The sequence below is a fragment of the Odontesthes bonariensis genome, chromosome 13, assembly GCF_027942865.1.
Source record: "Odontesthes bonariensis isolate fOdoBon6 chromosome 13, fOdoBon6.hap1, whole genome shotgun sequence".
NCBI lineage: Eukaryota > Metazoa > Chordata > Actinopteri > Atheriniformes > Atherinopsidae > Odontesthes > Odontesthes bonariensis.
In genome coordinates, this window is record NC_134518.1 from 37,363,367 (window position 1) to 37,382,452 (window position 19,086).

The following is a 19,086-nucleotide window of genomic DNA, read 5'->3' on the forward strand; positions in this document are numbered from 1 at the left end:
GATGGATGGATGATGGATGGATGGATGGATGGATGGATGATGGATGATGGATGGATGGATGGATGGATGATGGATGGATGGATGGATGCATGGATGGATGGATGGATGGATGATGGATGGATGGATGGATGGATGATGGATGGATGATGGATGATGGATGGATGATGGATGGATGATGGATGGATGGATGGATGGATGATGGATGATGGATGGATGATGGATGGATGATGGATGGATGATGGATGGATGATGGATGATGGATGGATGATGGATGGATGGATGATGGATGGATGGATGGATGGATGGATGATGGATGATGGATGGATGATGGATGGATGATGGATGGATGGATGGATGGATGGATGATGGATGATGGATGGATGGATGGATGGATGATGGATGGATGGATGGATGCATGGATGGATGGATGGATGGATGATGGATGGATGGATGGATGGATGATGGATGGATGATGGATGGATGGATGGATGGATGGATGATGGATGATGGATGGATGATGGATGGATGATGGATGGATGGATGATGGATGATGGATGGATGATGGATGGATGATGGATGGATGGATGGATGGATGGATGATGGATGATGGATGGATGATGGATGGATGATGGATGGATGATGGATGGATGATGGATGATGGATGGATGATGGATGGATGATGGATGGATGGATGGATGGATGATGGATGGCTGATGGATGGATGGATGGATGGATGATGGATGGATGGATGGATGGATGGATGATAGATGGATGATGGATGGATGGATGATAGATGGATGGATGGATGGATGGATGGATGGATGATGGATGGATGGATGGATGGATGGATGGATGATGGATGGATGATTGATGGATGGATGATTGATGGATGGATGATGGATGGATGATGGATGGATGATGGATGGATGGATGGATGGATGGATGATAGATGGATGATGGATGGATGGATGATAGATGGATGGATGGATGGATGGATAGATGGATGATGGATGGATGGATGATGATGGATGGATGGATGGATGGATGGATGGATGATGGATGGATGGATGGATGGATGGATGGATGATGGATGGATGATTGATGGATGGATGATTGATGGATGGATGATGGATGGATGATGGATGGATGATGGATGGATGGATGGATGGATGGATGGATGATAGATGGATGATGGATGGATGGATGATAGATGGATGGATGGATGGATGGATGGATGGATGATGGATGGATGGATGGATGGATGGATGGATGGATGATGGATGGATGGATGGATGGATGGATGGATGGATGGATGGATGGATGGATGGATGGATGATGGATGGATGGATGGATGGATGATGGATGGATGGATGGATGGATGGATGGATGATGGATGGATGATTGATGGATGGATGGATGGATGATGGATGGATGGATGATAGATGGATGGATGGATGATGGATGGATGGATGATGATGGATGGATGGATGGATGGATGGATGGATGATGGATGGATGGATGGATGGATGGATGGATGGATGGATGATGGATGGATGGATGGATGGATGGATGGATGGATGGATGGATGGATGGATGGATGGATGGATGGATGATGGATGGATGGATGGATGGATGATGGATGGATGGATGGATGGATGGATGGATGATGGATGGATGATTGATGGATGGATGGATGGATGATGGATGGATGGATGGATGGATGGATGGATGATGGATGGATGGATGGATGGATGGATGGATGATGGATGGATGGATGGATGGATGATGGATGGATGGATGGATGGATGGATGGATGATGGATGGATGATTGATGGATGGATGGATGGATGATGGATGGATGGATGATAGATGGATGGATGGATGATGGATGGATGGATGATGATGGATGGATGGATGGATGGATGGATGGATGATGGAATGCCCTTTTGTGACCTTTTTACCTGTAAATCCATTGATTCTAGTTGTTTTCCTACATGTTTACACATATAAACAGTGTGTAAACATCTGTAATGACATTTTTAATAAGAAAGTCCGTCTGACCTGAACACGAAAAAGCCCACATGGAGGCAAAAAGATATATAAATTATAATATATACAGAAATAAATTTAAACATGAATGTGAAATAAATTAAATGCTTTTAATCATCCTCTTTTCTCTTTTAATTGATTGATTGATTGATCGATTTTGTTTATTGACATTGTACAAAGCATTAAAAAGGTATACAAATAAATAAGTCAGTAAATAAGTCTTGCAAACCTTGTACAACATGTCAAAAGGATAACACAAAAAAGCTCGGGGAGCTTGTTTCCATTGTGGTCCTTGTGAATGTACAGCATGTATGTGCTAGTTACCATCAGTGTATATGAATATGTGAGCAAGCCAAACATACGTGTATCACAATGGACAGGGACACCAAAAATAAACAAACACACACACACTCTCTCACGCACACTCAAACACACACACACACACACACACACACACACACACACACACACACACACACACACACAAAGCCCTATAGTGCTCTACTACCAAGCAATCTTTTAACTCCTGTCTTAAAACAGCTTGTTGATGCAATACATTTGATATTAGCAGGCAGCCCATTCCATAACACTGCTCCTGAATATAAGAAAGACCATTTCCCCATTAAGTTTTTAAATCTGTATAGCACACATTCAGTAGTGCTCCTCCTTGTGGAGTGCCTATGCACCTCCTGCACTTTAGAAAAATAATCTCTAAAATATTTTGGACCCAGAATCTCCAGAGCTTTAGTTCTCTGGTTTAGTTTAGAAATGACCTTTGTAGCCATGGCCTCTCCACTTCATTTGTTATCAAGAATACATCCTAAATATGTTACTGATTCTTTAGCTGTAATTACTGCATCACCCACTTTCACATTCAACAATGGTGAGTTTCTTAGTTTGACATTTGATCCAAACATAATTGATTCAGTTTTTCCTAAATGCAAAGAGAGCTTATTTTCGGCTAGCCAAACTCTGACTTTTTGGAGATCTAGACAGAGAATCCTCTCCATCTCAGCTTTTTCATGATGGGAAACAATCAGGGCTGAATCATCAGCATATAAAAACAGATCACAATCACAGGCTGCTTCCATGTCATTGACATACAATAAAAACTACAACGGTCCTAAGATGCTCCCTTGGGGAACACCACAAGAAAGAGGTAGAGGCTTGGACCGCAGACCGTTTACCTCTCCTGTTGGTAATCCTGTTGGTGGAACTCGTTTGGCTCAATATTTTAACACAATCCACCTGTAAAATAAACTATTCATTCAACAGTTTGAATGATAGTAGATTAGAATAGAATAGAAAAATACTTTATTCATCCCCCAATGGGGGAAATTCAAATTAGTCAAGTAGCTCAAAAAATTATTAATATTTACAATGATTGTATATTAACAACAATAATAATACCAATTCTAATAAAAATACTAGATAGATAGATAGATAGATAGATAGATAGATAGATAGATAGATAGATAGATAGATAGATACTTTATTCATCCCAATTTGGGAAATTGTTGTGTTGCAGCAGCATACAGTAAAAGATATGTAAACAATTAAAGTGAAAACAAGCAAATAGAATAGAATAAAATAAAATAAAATAAAAAAAATAAAAACCTACTACTAACTAATAATAATAATAATAATAATAATAATAATAAATGACAAAATAATATTATCATAATTTATATTTGTTTTTATTTATTACAGTAACAACATAGTATTTCTACAATTTAGCATCGTTAATATATCTGTACTAATTGTTACACTGTGGTATTTCTCCAAATAAAAGGCGTGTTTGGATAAATAAAAGTGTTTGGATATCGAACCCGAGTGAGACCTCTTCGCTTTCTGCCCCTCTTTGGCCGGTCTCTACGTCACAGGGAATTTCCAGTGGGGAAGGAAATCAAATCACTTTTATTGTAACTGACTGAGAGACAAAACGGTGTTTCACCTGAACGACCCAGGAACTGCAGGAACAACTTTTCTTTTAAAATTAAAAAAATAATAATAATTTCGGGTGTTTACAAACCGTAATGACGTCATGACGTCCTGTGATTAAAAGTGAGGCTTGTAAATGGGGTCCGCTGGTTTTAGAATAAGAGAAATAATAAAGATGTGCACGACTCCGCTGGAGTGAAGCGGAACCAGGACTGGCACCCACACTTCATGCCGAGAAGTTTGACTTTCACCTGAGCGAGATAACCAGGTAACAACCTGCTAGTTACAGGCTAACTAACCACACTGCTACAACTCAGGCTGCCTGCTTTGTTATGCTGCTTTACTTCCTTATTAGCCTGGCAAACTTTGGGTTTGCCACATCTAAATCCATCGGGTTTTTGTTGTCAGTTGTCACAGCTATATTTCACAGCCTCCTTAAAGATGTATTTCGTATATTTGACACGCAACGGTGAATTCGGCATGTACACATCACCCGTCAAGTCTTCATTAAAGTTAAAGTTTGCAACTCTTAATGTAACTTTCACCTTCTTGTGTTTAGTGTTACAGAGGGGCAAATATGAGTTAACACGCCAAAAAAGAAAAAAATAGTCAAACGTTATATATGCCGAAATCACGGCCACATGCCCAAGGTTGTTATATAAATCAGTATTTCCTGTAAAGTGGTATCCTGAGGTGAACTCCGAAGAAACGCTTAAATTGGCAGATTTTTCTACAGAGTTCGCTACTGAATTCTCCGCATACGGAACCTTCAGGGCTAGCTCCGGGACAGCGAGGGCAGGTTAGCGGTTAGCAGCGCCGACAGGACCGGGAGGCTTTCGGCCGACAGTCGAGCGGGAGCTGCGCCGCCGGCCCTGCTGTGGGGGTGCCGGCTGGCGTGAACAGTTTGATTCTAAACGGTGGTTTTTATGACATAAACAGCAGCAGCAACAGTTGTGTTCATTAGCCGTTAGCTGGGGAGCTAACTTAAAAGGCGCGTTCACGAGGAAGCGGGGCGGGGACGCGCGGTCCTCGGCAGAATCAAGTGTCAAAGGGATTAATAATCAATTAATATTCATGGTAATCAATTCATAACTGAAATATAAAGACTTTTAGGGCATTAGGGAAGTGACTGAATTAGTATAGAATATATAATGATGTATTATTTGATAATTAATGAATAATTAATAGAAATACAATTCAGTTATAAATTTATTTCTATATGAATATATATATATAATTTCTTATAAAATTACAAGAAATTCATAACTAAAAAGTAAACATGCTTTTAGGGCATAAGGAAAATGACTGAATTAGTATAGAATATATAATGATGTATTATTTGATAATTAATGAATAATTAATTCAGTTATAGATTTATTTCTATATGAATACATATATAATTTCTTATAAAATGATTGCATGATTGAATTTAAAAGTAAAAAATTGAAACAAATATCAATTAGTAAATGCTGTAAGAGGTTCATGCATTAAATTTGATTTAAACGGGTCTTAAAAAGTAATTATTTGTGGAACTATTGTCTGTAGTTGATAATTTATTCATCGTTAAGCTGATGGACTGTAGCTGATGTGTTGTTTGACCTCTGCAGAAACGATGGCTGGAGAAGAGCACTACCTTCATCCTTCCAACCAGGTAAACTCACCTTACCCACTGAGTTCAGCATAAATACAGAAGAATGAGGGTCAGACTGTTGGTTTACATGTGTTTAAAGGTCCGGTTTCTGTCAGATTAATGTATTTACATGTGTTTAAAGGTCCGGTTTTAGTCAGATTAACGTGTTTACATGTGTTTAAAGGTCCGGTTTCAGTCAGACTGACGTGTTTACATGTGTTTAAAGGTCCGGTTTTAGTCAGATTAATGTGTTTACATGTGTTTAAAGGTCCGGTTTCTGTCAGATTAACGTGTTTACATGTGTTTAAAGGTCCGGTTTCTGTCAGATTAACGTGTTTACATGTGTTTAAAGGTCCGGTTTCTGTCAGATTACCGTGTTTACATGTGTTTAAAGGTCCGGTTTCAGTCAGATTAATATGTTTACATGTGTTTAAAGGTCCGGTTTCAGTCAGATTTACGTGTTTACATGTCTTTAAAGGTCCGGTTTCTGTCAGATTAATGTGTTTACATGTGTTTAAAGGTCCGGTTTCAGTCAGATTAACGTGTTTACATGTGTTTAAAGGTCCGGTTTCAGTCAGATTAACGTGTTTACATGTCTTTAAAGGTCCGGTTTCAGTCAAATTAACGTGTTTACATGTGTTTAAAGGTCCGGTTTCAGTCAGATTAATGTGTTTACATGTCTTTAAATGTCCGGTTTCTGTCAGATTAATGTGTTTACATGTGTTTAAAGGTCCGGTTTTTGTCTGATTAACGTGTTTACATGTGTTTAAAGGTCCGGTTTCTGTCAGATAATGTGTTTACATGTGTTTAAAGGTCCGGTTTCAGTCAGATTACCGTGTTTACATGTGTTTAAAGGTCCGGTTTCAGTCAGACTGACGTGTTTACATGTGTTTAAAGGTCCGGTTTCTGTCAGATTAATGTGTTTACATGTGTTTAAAGGTCCGGTTTCAGTCAGATTAACGTGTTTACATGTGTTTAAAGGTCCGGTTTCTGTCAGATTAATTTGTTTACATGTGTTTAAAGGTCCGGTTTCTGTCAGACTGACGTGTTTACATGTGTTTAAAGGTCCGGTTTTAGTCTGATTTACATGTTTACATGTGTTTAAAGGTCCGGTTTCAGTCAGATTAACGTGTTTACATGTGTTTAAAGGTCCGGTTTCAGTCAGATTAATGTGTTTACATGTGTTTAAAGGTCTGGTTTCTGTCAGACTGACGTGTTTACATGTGTTTAAAGGTCCGGTTTTAGTCTGATTTACATGTTTACATGTGTTTAAATGTCCGGTTTCTGTCAGATTAATGTGTTCACATGTGTTTAAAGGTCCGGTTTTTGTCTGATTAACGTGTTTACATGTGTTTAAATGTCTGGTTTCTGTCAGATTAATGTGTTTACATGTGTTTAAAGGTCTGGTTTCTGTCAGACTGACGTGTTTACATGTGTTTAAAGGTCCGGTTTTAGTCTGATTTACATGTTTACATGTGTTTAAATGTCCGGTTTCTGTCAGATTAATGTGTTTACATGTGTTTAAAGGTCCGGTTTCTGTCAGATTAATGTGTTTACATGTGTTTAAAGGTCCGGTTTCTGTCAGATTACCGTGTTTACATGTGTTTAAAGGTCCGGTTTCAGTCAGATTACCGTGTTTACATGTGTTTAAAGGTCCGGTTTCAGTCAGATTACCGTGTTTACATGTGTTTAAAGGTCCGGTTTCAGTCAGATTAATGTGTTTACATGTGTTTAAAGGTCCGGTTTCTGTCAGTCTGACGTGTTTACATGTGTTTAAAGGTCCGGTTTTAGTCTGATTTACATGTTTACATGTGTTTAAATGTCCGGTTTCTGTCAGATGAATGTGTTTACATGTGTTTAAAGGTCCGGTTTCTGTCAGACTGACGTCTTTACATGTGTTTAAAGGTCCGGTTTTAGTCTGATTTACATGTTTACATGTGTTTAAATGTCCGGTTTCTGTCAGATTAATGTGTTCACATGTGTTTAAAGGTCCGGTTTTTGTCTGATTAACGTGTTTACATGTGTTTAAATGTCTGGTTTCTGTCAGATTAATGTGTTTACATGTGTTTAAAGGTCCGGTTTCAGTCAGATTACCGTGTTTACATGTGTTTAAAGGTCCGGTTTCAGTCAGATTACCGTGTTTACATGTGTTTAAAGGTCCGGTTTCAGTCAGACTGACGTGTTTACATGTGTTTAAAGGTCCGGTTTCAGTCAGATTACCGTGTTTACATGTGTTTAAAGGTCCGGTTTCAGTCAGATTAATGTGTTTACATGTGTTTAAAGGTCCGGTTTCTGTCAGTCTGACGTGTTTACATGTGTTTAAAGGTCCGGTTTTAGTCTGATTTACATGTTTACATGTGTTTAAATGTCCGGTTTCTGTCAGATTAATGTGTTTACATGTGTTTAAAGGTCCGGTTTCTGTCAGATTAATGTGTTTACATGTGTTTAAAGGTCCGGTTTCTGTCAGATTACCGTGTTTACATGTGTTTAAAGGTCCGGTTTCAGTCAGATTACCGTGTTTACATGTGTTTAAAGGTCCGGTTTCAGTCAGATTACCGTGTTTACATGTGTTTAAAGGTCCGGTTTCAGTCAGATTAATGTGTTTACATGTGTTTAAAGGTCCGGTTTCTGTCAGTCTGACGTGTTTACATGTGTTTAAAGGTCCGGTTTTAGTTTGATTTACATGTTTACATGTGTTTAAATGTCCGGTTTCTGTCAGATGAATGTGTTTACATGTGTTTAAAGGTCCGGTTTCTGTCAGACTGACGTCTTTACATGTGTTTAAAGGTCCGGTTTTAGTCTGATTTACATGTTTACATGTGTTTAAAGGTCCAGTTTCAGTCAGATTAACGTGTTTACATGTGTTTAAAGGTCCGGTTTCAGTCAGATTAATGTGTTTACATGTGTTTAAAGGTCTGGTTTCTGTCAGACTGAAGTGTTTACATGTGTTTAAAGGTCCGGTTTTAGTCTGATTTACATGTTTACATGTGTTTAAATGTCCGGTTTCTGTCAGATTAATGTGTTTACATGTGTTTAAAGGTCCAGTTTTTGTCTGATTAACGTGTTTACATGTGTTTAAAGGTCCGGTTTCAGTCAGATTACCGTGTTTACATGTGTTTAAAGGTCCGGTTTCTGTCAGTCTGACGTGTTTACATGTGTTTAAAGGTCCGGTTTTAGTCTGATTTACATGTTTACATGTGTTTAAATGTCCGGTTTCTGTCAGATGAATGTGTTTACATGTGTTTAAAGGTCCGGTTTCTGTCAGACTGACGTCTTTACATGTGTTTAAAGGTCCGGTTTTAGTCTGATTTACATGTTTACATGTGTTTAAAGGTCCAGTTTCAGTCAGATTAACGTGTTTACATGTGTTTAAAGGTCCGGTTTCAGTCAGATTAATGTGTTTACATGTGTTTAAAGGTCTGGTTTCTGTCAGACTGAAGTGTTTACATGTGTTTAAAGGTCCGGTTTTAGTCTGATTTACATGTTTACATGTGTTTAAATGTCCGGTTTCTGTCAGATTAATGTGTTTACATGTGTTTAAAGGTCCAGTTTTTGTCTGATTAACGTGTTTACATGTGTTTAAAGGTCCGGTTTCTGTCAGATTAATGTGTTTACATGTGTTTAAAGGTCCGGTTTTTGTCTGATTAACGTGTTTACATGTGTTTAAAGGTCCGGTTTCTGTCAGATTAACTTGTTTACATGTGTTTAAAGGTCCGGTTTCAGTCAGATTACCATGTTTACATGTGTTTAAAGGTCCGGTTTTAGTCAGATTACCGTGTTTACATGTGTTTAAAGGTCCGTTTTCAGTCAGATTAACGTATTTACATGTGTTTAAAGGTCCGGTTTTAGTCAGATTATTGTGTTTACATGTGTTTAAAGGTCCGGTTTCAGTCAGATTAATGTGTTTACATGTGTTTAAAGGTCCGGTTTCTGTCAGATTAATGTGTTTACATGTGTTTAAAGGTCCGGTTTCTGTCATATTAATGTGTTTACATGTGTATAAAGGTCCGGTTTCTGTCAGACTGACGTGTTTACATGTGTTTAAAGGTCCGGTTTCAGTCAGATTACCGTGTTTACATGTGTTTAAAGGTCCGGTTTCAGTCAGATTACCATGTTTACACGTGTTTAAAGGTCCGGTTTCAGTCAGATTAATGTGTTTACATGTGTTTAAAGGTCCGGTTTCTGTCAGATTTACGTGTTTACATGTGTTTAAATGTCCGGTTTCTGTCAGATTAATGTGTTTACATGTGTTTAAAGGTCCGGTTTTTGTCTGATTAACGTGTTTACATGTGTTTAAAGGTCCGGTTTCTGTCAGATTAATGTGTTAACATGTGTTTAAAGGTCCGGTTTCAGTCAGATTACCGTGTTTACATGTGTTTAAAGGTCCGTTTTCAGTCAGATTAATGTGTTTACATGTGTTTAAAGGTCCGGTATCAGTCAGATTACCGTGTTTACATGTGTTTAAAGTTCCGGTTTCTGTCAGATTACCGTGTTTACATGTGTTTAAAGGTCCGGTTTTAGTCAGATTAATGTGTTTACATGTGTTTAAAGGTCCGGTTTTAGTCAGATTACCGTGTTTACATGTGTTTAAAGGTCCGGTTTCAGTCAGATTAATGTGTTTACATGTGTTTAAAGGTCCGGTTTTAGTCAGATTACCGTGTTTACATGTGTTTAAAGGTCCGGTTTTAGTCAGATTAATGTGTTTACATGTGTTTAAAGGTCCGGTTTTAGTCAGATTACCGTGTTTTCATGTGTTTAAAGGTCCGGTTTTAGTCAGATTAATGTGTTTACATGTGTTTAAAGGTCCGGTTTCAGTCAGATTACCGTGTTTACATGTGTTTAAAGGTCTGGTTTCTGTCAGATTTACGTGTTTACATGTGTTTAAAGGTCCGGTTTTAGTCTGATTTACATGTTTACATGTGTTTAAATGTCCGGTTTCTGTCAGATTAATGTGTTTACATGTGTTTAAAGGTCCGGTTTTTGTCTGATTAACGTGTTTACATGTGTTTAAAGGTCCGGTTTCTGTCAGATTAATGTGTTTACATGTGTTTAAAGGTCCGGTTTCAGTCAGATTACCGTGTTCACATGTGTTTAAAGGTCCGTTTTCAGTCAGATTAACGTATTTACATGTGTTTAAAGGTCCGGTTTTAGTCAGATTATTGTGTTTACATGTGTTTAAAGGTCCGGTTTCTGTCAGATTAATGTGTTTACATGTGTTTAAAGGTCCGGTTTCAGTCAGATTACCGTGTTTACATGTGTTTAAAGGTCCGTTTTCAGTCAGATTAACGTATTTACATGTGTTTAAAGGTCCGGTTTTAGTCAGATTATTGTGTTTACATGTGTTTAAAGGTCCGGTTTCAGTCAGATTAATGTGTTTACATGTGTTTAAAGGTCCGGTTTCTGTCAGACTGACGTGTTTACATGTGTTTAAAGGTCCGGTTTCAGTCAGATTAATGTGTTTACATGTGTTTAAAGTTCCGATTTTTGTCAGATTACCATGTTTACATGTGTTTAAAGGTCCGGTTTTAGTCAGATTACCGTGTTTACATGTGTTTAAAGGTCCGGTTTCAGTCAGATTAATGTGTTTACATGTGTTTAAAGGTCCGGTTTCTGTCAGATTAATGTGTTTACATGTGTTTAAAGGTCCGGTTTCAGTCAGATTAATGTGTTTACATGTGTTTAAAGGTCCGGTTTCAGTCAGATTACCGTGTTTACATGTGTTTAAAGTTCCGGTTTCTGTCAGATTACCGTGTTTACATGTGTTTAAAGGTCCGGTTTTAGTCAGATTACCGTGTTTACATGTGTTTAAAGGTCCGGTTTTAGTCAGATTAATGTGTTTACATGTGTTTAAAGGTCCGGTTTCAGTGAGATTAACGTGTTTACATGTGTTTAAATGTCCAGTTTCAGTCAGATTACCGTGTTTACATGTGTTTAAAGGTCCAATTTCAGTCAGATTACCGTGTTTACATGTGTTTAAAGGTCCGGTTTTAGTCAGATTACCGTGTTTACATGTGTTTAAAGGTCCGGTTTTAGTCAGATTAATGTGTTTACATGTGTTTAAAGGTCCGGTTTCAGTCAGATTACCGTGTTTACATGTGTTTAAATGTCCAGTTTCAGTCAGATTACCGTGTTTACATGTGTTTAAAGGTCCGATTTCAGTCAGATTAACGTGTTTACATGTGTTTAAAGGTCCGGTTTTAGTCAGATTACCGTGTTTACATGTGTTTAAAGGTCGGGTTTTTAGGCTGAATTGACATAATAATTAGATTGTTCTGCTGTCTGACATTAGTAACTTTTAAACGTAGACAAACTACTTCCAGTCACTTGAAATCTGTATTTCCTCCTCCGTGCTTCACAGTGGAAAAAAAGGCCCCAAAATTCACACGATCACAGAAACCCTGAAAGAAACCAAACCATTGAGCCCTGAAGGAACAGATTTGAGCCTCTGGGCCGAACAGAAGCTGTTGATGCTTTCTTCCTGCTCTCAGCTCCTGGTTGCTCACAGCTTTCTGTCTCTCGCAGATGTTCGAGAACCTGATGATCGATCCGTCCTGGGAGTTTCCACATTTCGCTGCGATGCCTCAGCCGACGTCTGTGCAGACAGGTGAGAGTCTCGTTTTCAGGCTTCATTTGTCTGATTTTCTTACCTGAATCTGTCTTTGTTCCTCCTGTTGTTTTACCTGAAACTGAGAGCAGGCATTAATCACCAGCTCAGTGCTGCCAGCTTAACACGTCTATGTCTTCTTATCTCTACATATCTAGCTGCTGCGTTTGAGCTTGAATCAACAGAACATGCTCGGGTGCAGTTTCCAAACCTGTTGGCCCAGCTCAGGGATCATTCTGCCTGAAACTGTGACATTAAAAGTATAATCATCAGTATTAGGGATGGGAATCCAGTGTTTGAATTCATTGGAATCGTTTGGCTTATCGATTCCAGTGGGTGCGAATGACGTCACCACGCAGCGTTGCGTGGCGAGTCCAGCGCAGCCAGCAGCCAACAGTAAACATGGCGCCCAAGCGGTACAAACGCTCAAAAGTTTGGTTACACATCCCTAAAAAAGACGACAACTGGGCAACTTGCAAAGTGAATATTTCACCAAAGGGAGGAAATACTACCAACATGCAATAACTATGAATGAATGATTAACGTCGGTGAATCTGAACCCAGCAACGTTAGCAACGTTAGCATGTCCTCGGCTAACACTGCAGGTAACTAACTAACTAACTAACACTGCCTATCATGTTAGCGCCATTTGCCTGATTGTAAAAGCTGCTGTTAGTAACGGTTAAGGTTAAATGAATGCCTTCTCAGGCATTACATTTAGATGAAATCATGAGAGACAGAGCCTGACTGGCTCAGAGCCAGAGGCTGGTGGTACTACCCCCAGTTCACCTCTACCTCCAGCTTCTCCTTTCACCAGAGCAGGAAGAGTTAAATTACCCAGGCCAGGATAGACCAATGTGGACCTCACCGTTGTTGGGTTTGTGAGGTCATGACTCGTGTTACTTCTAAACTAAACAAAGTTGATGCTAATCGACCGGTTTGTTGTCCTTTTTCTCCAAATGAGAATCGATAAGGGAACCGACAAAGAACCGAATCGTTAAGCAGAATCGAAAATGGAATTGGAATCGTAAAAATCTTACCAATTCCCATCCCTGATCAGTATATATCCTGCAGCTGCAGCTGTGTGCTGAGCCGGTCTTTTCCACACCTGCTGGAATGCTGTCGGATCTGTTTTATTAATGATTGACTCCATTCTGTGTCCTGATATCAAACTGAAGATCTTTGATGCTGTTTGGTTCGTTGGTCAGATGATATGAGGAAGTGAAAAAGTTTTCAGTGCAATATGTTGGTTTCCTTAGCTAGGAAATTGTTTTTGAATTGGCTCTATATGAACGAATTGGATTATTTTATGAATAATTATTATTTCAATTAATTGAATTCCAATTGGCTTGAACTGGACTTTATTATCTAAGTGCCTTGAGATTACATTTGTTGTATTTGGCGCTATATAAATGAAACTGAATTGAATTGAAGTCTGTTGAACAACTTCAGAGGACGTTTTAGACCTTTCTGATGAGTCTTACTGTAGTTTGTTTTCATGTCATGGCAGCATAAATGTTGTAATTTGACAAGAAACATGCTAATACAGTGCCTGGCGAAAGTATTCGGCCCCCCTTGAACTTTTCAACCTTTTGCCACATTTCAGGCTTCAAACATAAAGATATAAAATTAAAACATTTTGTGAAGAATCAATGAAATGAAATGAAAATGAAAGACATTTTTGTCCCATTTTAAAACAACCTAAAAACATCATATGTTAACATTTTTTCCCGCTTTTATTTTTCATAAATCTTTTATTCCACTTCAGTTTTGATCATAACTGCCAAGTTTTCAATTATTTTAAAAAATTTAACTCTTTAAATACTGGTTTACATGTTGTAAACGCCAATTTCTGTAAAAAAAAAAACAAACACAAAAACTGCTATATTTTTAATACATAGTGCCATGCGAAAGTATTCGGCCCCCCTTGAACTTTTCAACCTTTTGCCACATTTCAGGCTTCAAACATAAAGATATAAAATTTGAATTTTTTGTGAAGAATCAACAACAAGTGGGACACAATCATGAAGTGGAATGAAATTTATTGGATGTATCAAACTTTTTTAACAAATAAAAAACTGAAAAGTGGGGCGTGGACTATTATTCGGCCCCCTCGCGTTAATACTTTGTAGCGCCGCCTTTCTCTGTCTCTATCAGTTTGGCACATCAGAGACTGAAATTCTTGCCCATTCTTCCTTGCTGTACAGCTGGAGCTCAGTGAGGTTGGATGGAGAGCGTTTGTGAACAGCAGTCTTCAGCTCTTTCCACAGATTCAGGTCTGGACTTTGACTTGGCCATTCCAAAACCTGGATACGTTTATTTGGGAACCATTCCATTGTAGATTTGGCTTTATGTTTTAGATCATTGTCTTGTTGGAAGATAAATCTCCGTCCCAGTCTCAGGTCTATTGCAGACTCCAACAGGTTTTCTTCCAGAATGGTCCTGTATTTGGCAAGTGATGACGATTGGATTGGATTCGATACGATTGAATTCGATTGGATACGATTGGATTGGATTCGATACAATTCGATTCGATACGATACGATACGATACGATTTTAAAAAAATGTACAAAAAAGTTGAAACTATGAAGCTGTTTTTCACAGATGCAGCTAAAATAATGGGAACAAATGATGTGTCTCTGTGACAGGCTGCTGGGAACAAAGTGCCTAAAGATCCAGTTTAAAACGGCTTCTTTGCTAAGTTGGACACAACACTGGTTCATCCCTTGAGTTAGGAGCCTTTTTCCTGCCTGAATGGTTCATAGCTCAGAGTTCAGTGGCTGAACAGAGAAAAAACACATTCCTCTGAAGATGCTCAGGAACCTGAGCCTGATATGAAAAGGACTGGATCTGGATATGTGGATGAGCAGCTGAATTCTCAGTTTCTGTTCATAAGTAAAATAACTTCTTGATTTTCTTTAATTTCCCTGTGAGTTTCACTTCATCCTCATCTGGAAACTGCCTGATTCTGAAGGTTTGTCTGTTACATTAATGACTCTGAAGGGTTCCACAGATCTGAGTGTAAACCAGGAAATGAGAACCAGAGCCCGGGTTTGAGCAGCTTAATGACTGATGAGACGCTTCACCGTTTCATACGTTTGCTGGTGTTTGCGGTCACATAAATATCTGCTGCGCTTTGACTGTGGAAGGAAGCGATTCCTTCTCCTTTTAGCTGTGACGAATGCTGCTCTCACTGCTGAGTTTCTCTGGCGTTTGGAAGCTTTTCGTCACTGAGGTGTGATAGTGGTGTAATCAGTCGTATAATCTATGAAAGCTGGAGGTGTTTTTATACGATCTGGCTTTGAAATTAATTTGGTTCCAAGATGTAAAGATTCAGTGAAACTGAAACATTTTAAAAAGTGAAGACAGAAAGTTTGAGCAGCTTAAAGTTACAGCATGAAAACCTCGGTTATAATACACTACAATGCCAGGGGGTCACATTCTGCAAAACAGTGATAAATTAGTTGAGAAAAATGTTGTATAAAGTGCACAGCTCTCACGTTTGTGACATGTTCGTTTGTTTCTGTTTGTCTGGCGGTGTTGTCCTTCCGGGTCAAAGGTCGGACCACCGGTCCAATCAGCGACGATTCATATCAAATCACACTGTCCCTTTTTTCCCCCAGAAAATGATGTAAGTGTATCGTATCGTATCGTATCGTATCGAATCGTATCGTATCGAATCGTATCGTATCGTATCGTATCGTATTGAATCGTATCGTATTGAATCGTATCCAATCGAATCCAAACTTCCCGTTTTTCACCACAGATACAAAACGTGTCTCTCAGGTTAATGAGTGAGGCTGAGAATCTGCGATTTAGTCTCAACTTTACAGAGATCAAGGAGACTTAAACCAGAAGTTTTCCAAATATTCGGTTGGATAGAAAGAAAATCGACAGATTCTCTGGTTTGGGAGTCAGAGGATGGTTGTCCTTATTTCAATGTTTTTACCTTTAAAAGTTAAAGTTATTTATCACTGGGATGGTTGTGTGTTTCACGTTTGGACTTTGAAGCTTCCTGTCAGACAGCGCCTGCTTTGTTTGGGCTGAATGAACACGTTGTTCAGACAGAAGCTGTTACAGCAGGCCGAAGGCTTCCTGAGTCATATCAGCCCACAGGTGAGACAGATGTTCCCGCTGAGCCCCACAGCTGCAGAAACTCAGCTTTCTGTTTGGAAAACGAATTTATTCGGGGGGAAAAATGAAGTAAAAAAGTGAAAGAGACGTCCTCTGCGGTGACGGCAGCGAGGCTCTCACTTCTGCTTTTGGCCGGAATGTTACGCTGAGGCGGAAAGTGTCTCCTGCTCATTTACATGTGAGAGACACGAGTCCTCCAGCCTCTGCAGATGTTTCTGTGTCGTCCTCCAGCCTCTGCAGATGTTTCTGTGTCGTCCTCCGGCCTCTGCAGATGTTTCTGTGTCGTCCTCCGGCCTCTGCAGATGTTTCTGTGTCGTCCTCCGGTCTCTGCAGATGTTTCTGTGTCGTCCTCCGGTCTCTGCAGATGTTTCTGTGTCGTCCTCCGGTCTCTGCAGATGTTTCTGTGTCGTCCTCCGGTCTCTACAGATGTTTCTGTGTCGTCCTCCGGTCTCTACAGATGTTTCTGTGTCGTCCTCCGGTCTCTGCAGATGTTTCTGTGTCATCCTCCGGTCTCTGCAGATGTTTCTGTGTCGTCCTCCGGTCTCTGCAGATGTTTCTGTGTCGTCCTCCGGTCTCTACAGATGTTTCTGTGTCGTCCTCCAGCCTCTGCAGATGTTTCTGTGTCGTCCTCCAGCCTCTGCAGATGTTTTTGTGTCGTCCTCCGGTCTCTGCAGATGTTTCTGTGTCGTCCTCCGGTCTCTGCAGATGTTTCTGTGTCGTCCTCCGGTCTCTGCAGATGTTTCTGTGTCGTCCTCCTGCCTCTGCAGATGTTTCTGTGTCATCCTCCGGTCTCTGCAGATGTTTCTGTGTCGTCCTCCGGTCTCTGCAGATGTTTCTGTGTCGTCCTCCAGCCTCTGCAGATGTTTCTGTGTCGTCCTCCAGCCTCTGCAGATGTTTCTGTGTCGTCCTCCAGCCTCAGCAGATGTTTCTGTGTCGTCCTCCGGTCTCTACAGATGTTTCTGTGTCGTCCTCCAGCCTCTGCAGATGTTTCTGTGTCGTCCTCCAACCTCTGCAGATGTTTCTGTGTCGTCCTCCGGTCTCTGCAGATGTTTCTGTGTCGTCCTCCAGCCTCTGCAGATGTTTCTGTGTCATCCTCCGGTCTCTGCAGATGTTTCTGTGTCGTCCTCCAGCCTCTGCAGATGTTTCTGTGTCGTCCTCCGGTCTCTGCAGATGTTTCTGTGTCGTCCTCCTGCCTCTGCAGATGTTTCTGTGTCGTCCTCCAGCCTCTGCAGATGTTTCTGTGTCGTCCTCCAGCCTCAGCAGATGTTTCTGTGTCGTCCTCCGGTCTCTACAGATGTTTCTGTGTCGTCCTCCAGCCTCTGCAGATGTTTCTGTGTCGTCCTCCGGTCTCTGCAGATGTTTCTGTGTCGTCCTCCAGCCTCTGCAGATGTTTCTGTGTCGTCCTCCAGCCTCTGCAGATGTTTCTGTGTCGTCCTCCAGCCTCTGCAGATGTTTCTGTGTCGTCCTCCAGCCTCTGCAGATGTTTCTGTGTCGTCCTCCAGTCTCTGCAGATGTTTCTGTGTCGTCCAGTCTCTGCAGATGTTTCTGTGTCCTCCTCCAGCCTCTACAGATGTTTCTGTGTCGTCCTCCAGCCTCTGCAGATGTTTCTGTGTCGTCCTCCAGCCTCTGCAGATGTTTCTGTGTCGTCCTCCAGCCTCTGCAGATGTTTCTGTGTCGTCCTCCAGCCTCTGCAGATGTTTCTGTGTCGTCCTCCAGTCTCTGCAGATGTTTCTGTGTCGTCCAGTCTCTGCAGATGTTTCTGTGTCCTCCTCCAGCCTCTACAGATGTTTCTGTGTCGTCCTCCAGCCTCTGCAGATGTTTCTGTGTCGTCCTCCAGTCTCTGCAGATGTTTCTGTGTCGTCCTCCAGCCTCTGCAGATGTTTCTGTGTCCTCCTCCAGCCTCTACAGATGTTTCTGTGTCGTCCTCCAGTCTCTGCAGATGTTTCTGTGTCGTCCAGTCTCTGCAGATGTTTCTGTGTCCTCCTCCAGCCTCTACAGATGTTTCTGTGTCGTCCTCCAGCCTCTGCAGATGTTTCTGTGTCGTCCTCCGGTCTCTGCAGATGTTTCTGTGTCGTCCTCCGGCCTCTGCAGATGTTTCTGTGTCGTCCTCCGGCCTCTGCAGATGTTTCTGTGTCGTCCTCCAGCCTCTACAGATGTTTCTGTGTCGTCCTCCAGCCTCTGCAGATGTTTCTGTGTTGTCCTTCGGTCTCTGCAGATGTTTTTGTGTCGTCCTCCGGTCTCTGCAGATGTTTCTGTGTCGTCCTCCGGCCTCTGCAGATATTTCTGTGTCGTCCTCCGGCCTCTGCAGATGTTTCTGTGTCGTCCTCCGGTCTCTGCAGATGTTTCTGTGTCGTCCTCCAGTCTCAGCAGATGTTTCTGTGTCGTCTTGCAGATGTTGTGTCTCTGCAGATGTTGTGTCTCTACAGATGTTGTGTCTCTACAGATGTTGTGTCTCTGCAGATGTTGTGTCTCTGCAGATGTTGTGTCTCTACAGATGTTGTTTCTCTGCAGATGTTGTGTCTCTGCAGATGTTGTGTCTCTGCAGATGTTGTGTCTCTGCAGATGTTGTGTCTCTACAGATGTTGTGTTACTACAGATGTTGTTTCTCTGCAGATGTTGTGTCTCTACAGATGTTGTGTCTCTGCAGATGTTGTGTCTCTACAGATGTTGTTTCTCTGCAGATGTTGTGTCTCTCTGTGTCTTCGTGGTCAGTTAAACCTGCGTCTC

The 19,086-nt window shown here is 40.7% G+C and overlaps 1 protein-coding gene across 1 annotated transcript in view; it reads left to right on the forward strand.

Moving 5' to 3' along the window:
* Positions 1-3,955: 3,955 nt before the first annotated feature.
* nfkb1 (nuclear factor of kappa light polypeptide gene enhancer in B-cells 1) overlaps positions 3,956-19,086 on the forward strand; it is a 55,844-nt gene continuing 40,713 nt past the window's right edge. The window contains exons 1-3 of the mRNA XM_075482023.1: positions 3,956-4,258; positions 5,598-5,641; positions 12,143-12,224. Coding sequence (XP_075338138.1) covers positions 5,603-5,641; positions 12,143-12,224 — 121 coding nt within the window. The 5' untranslated portion in view covers positions 3,956-4,258; positions 5,598-5,602. The remainder of the gene's footprint in view (positions 4,259-5,597; positions 5,642-12,142; positions 12,225-19,086) is intronic.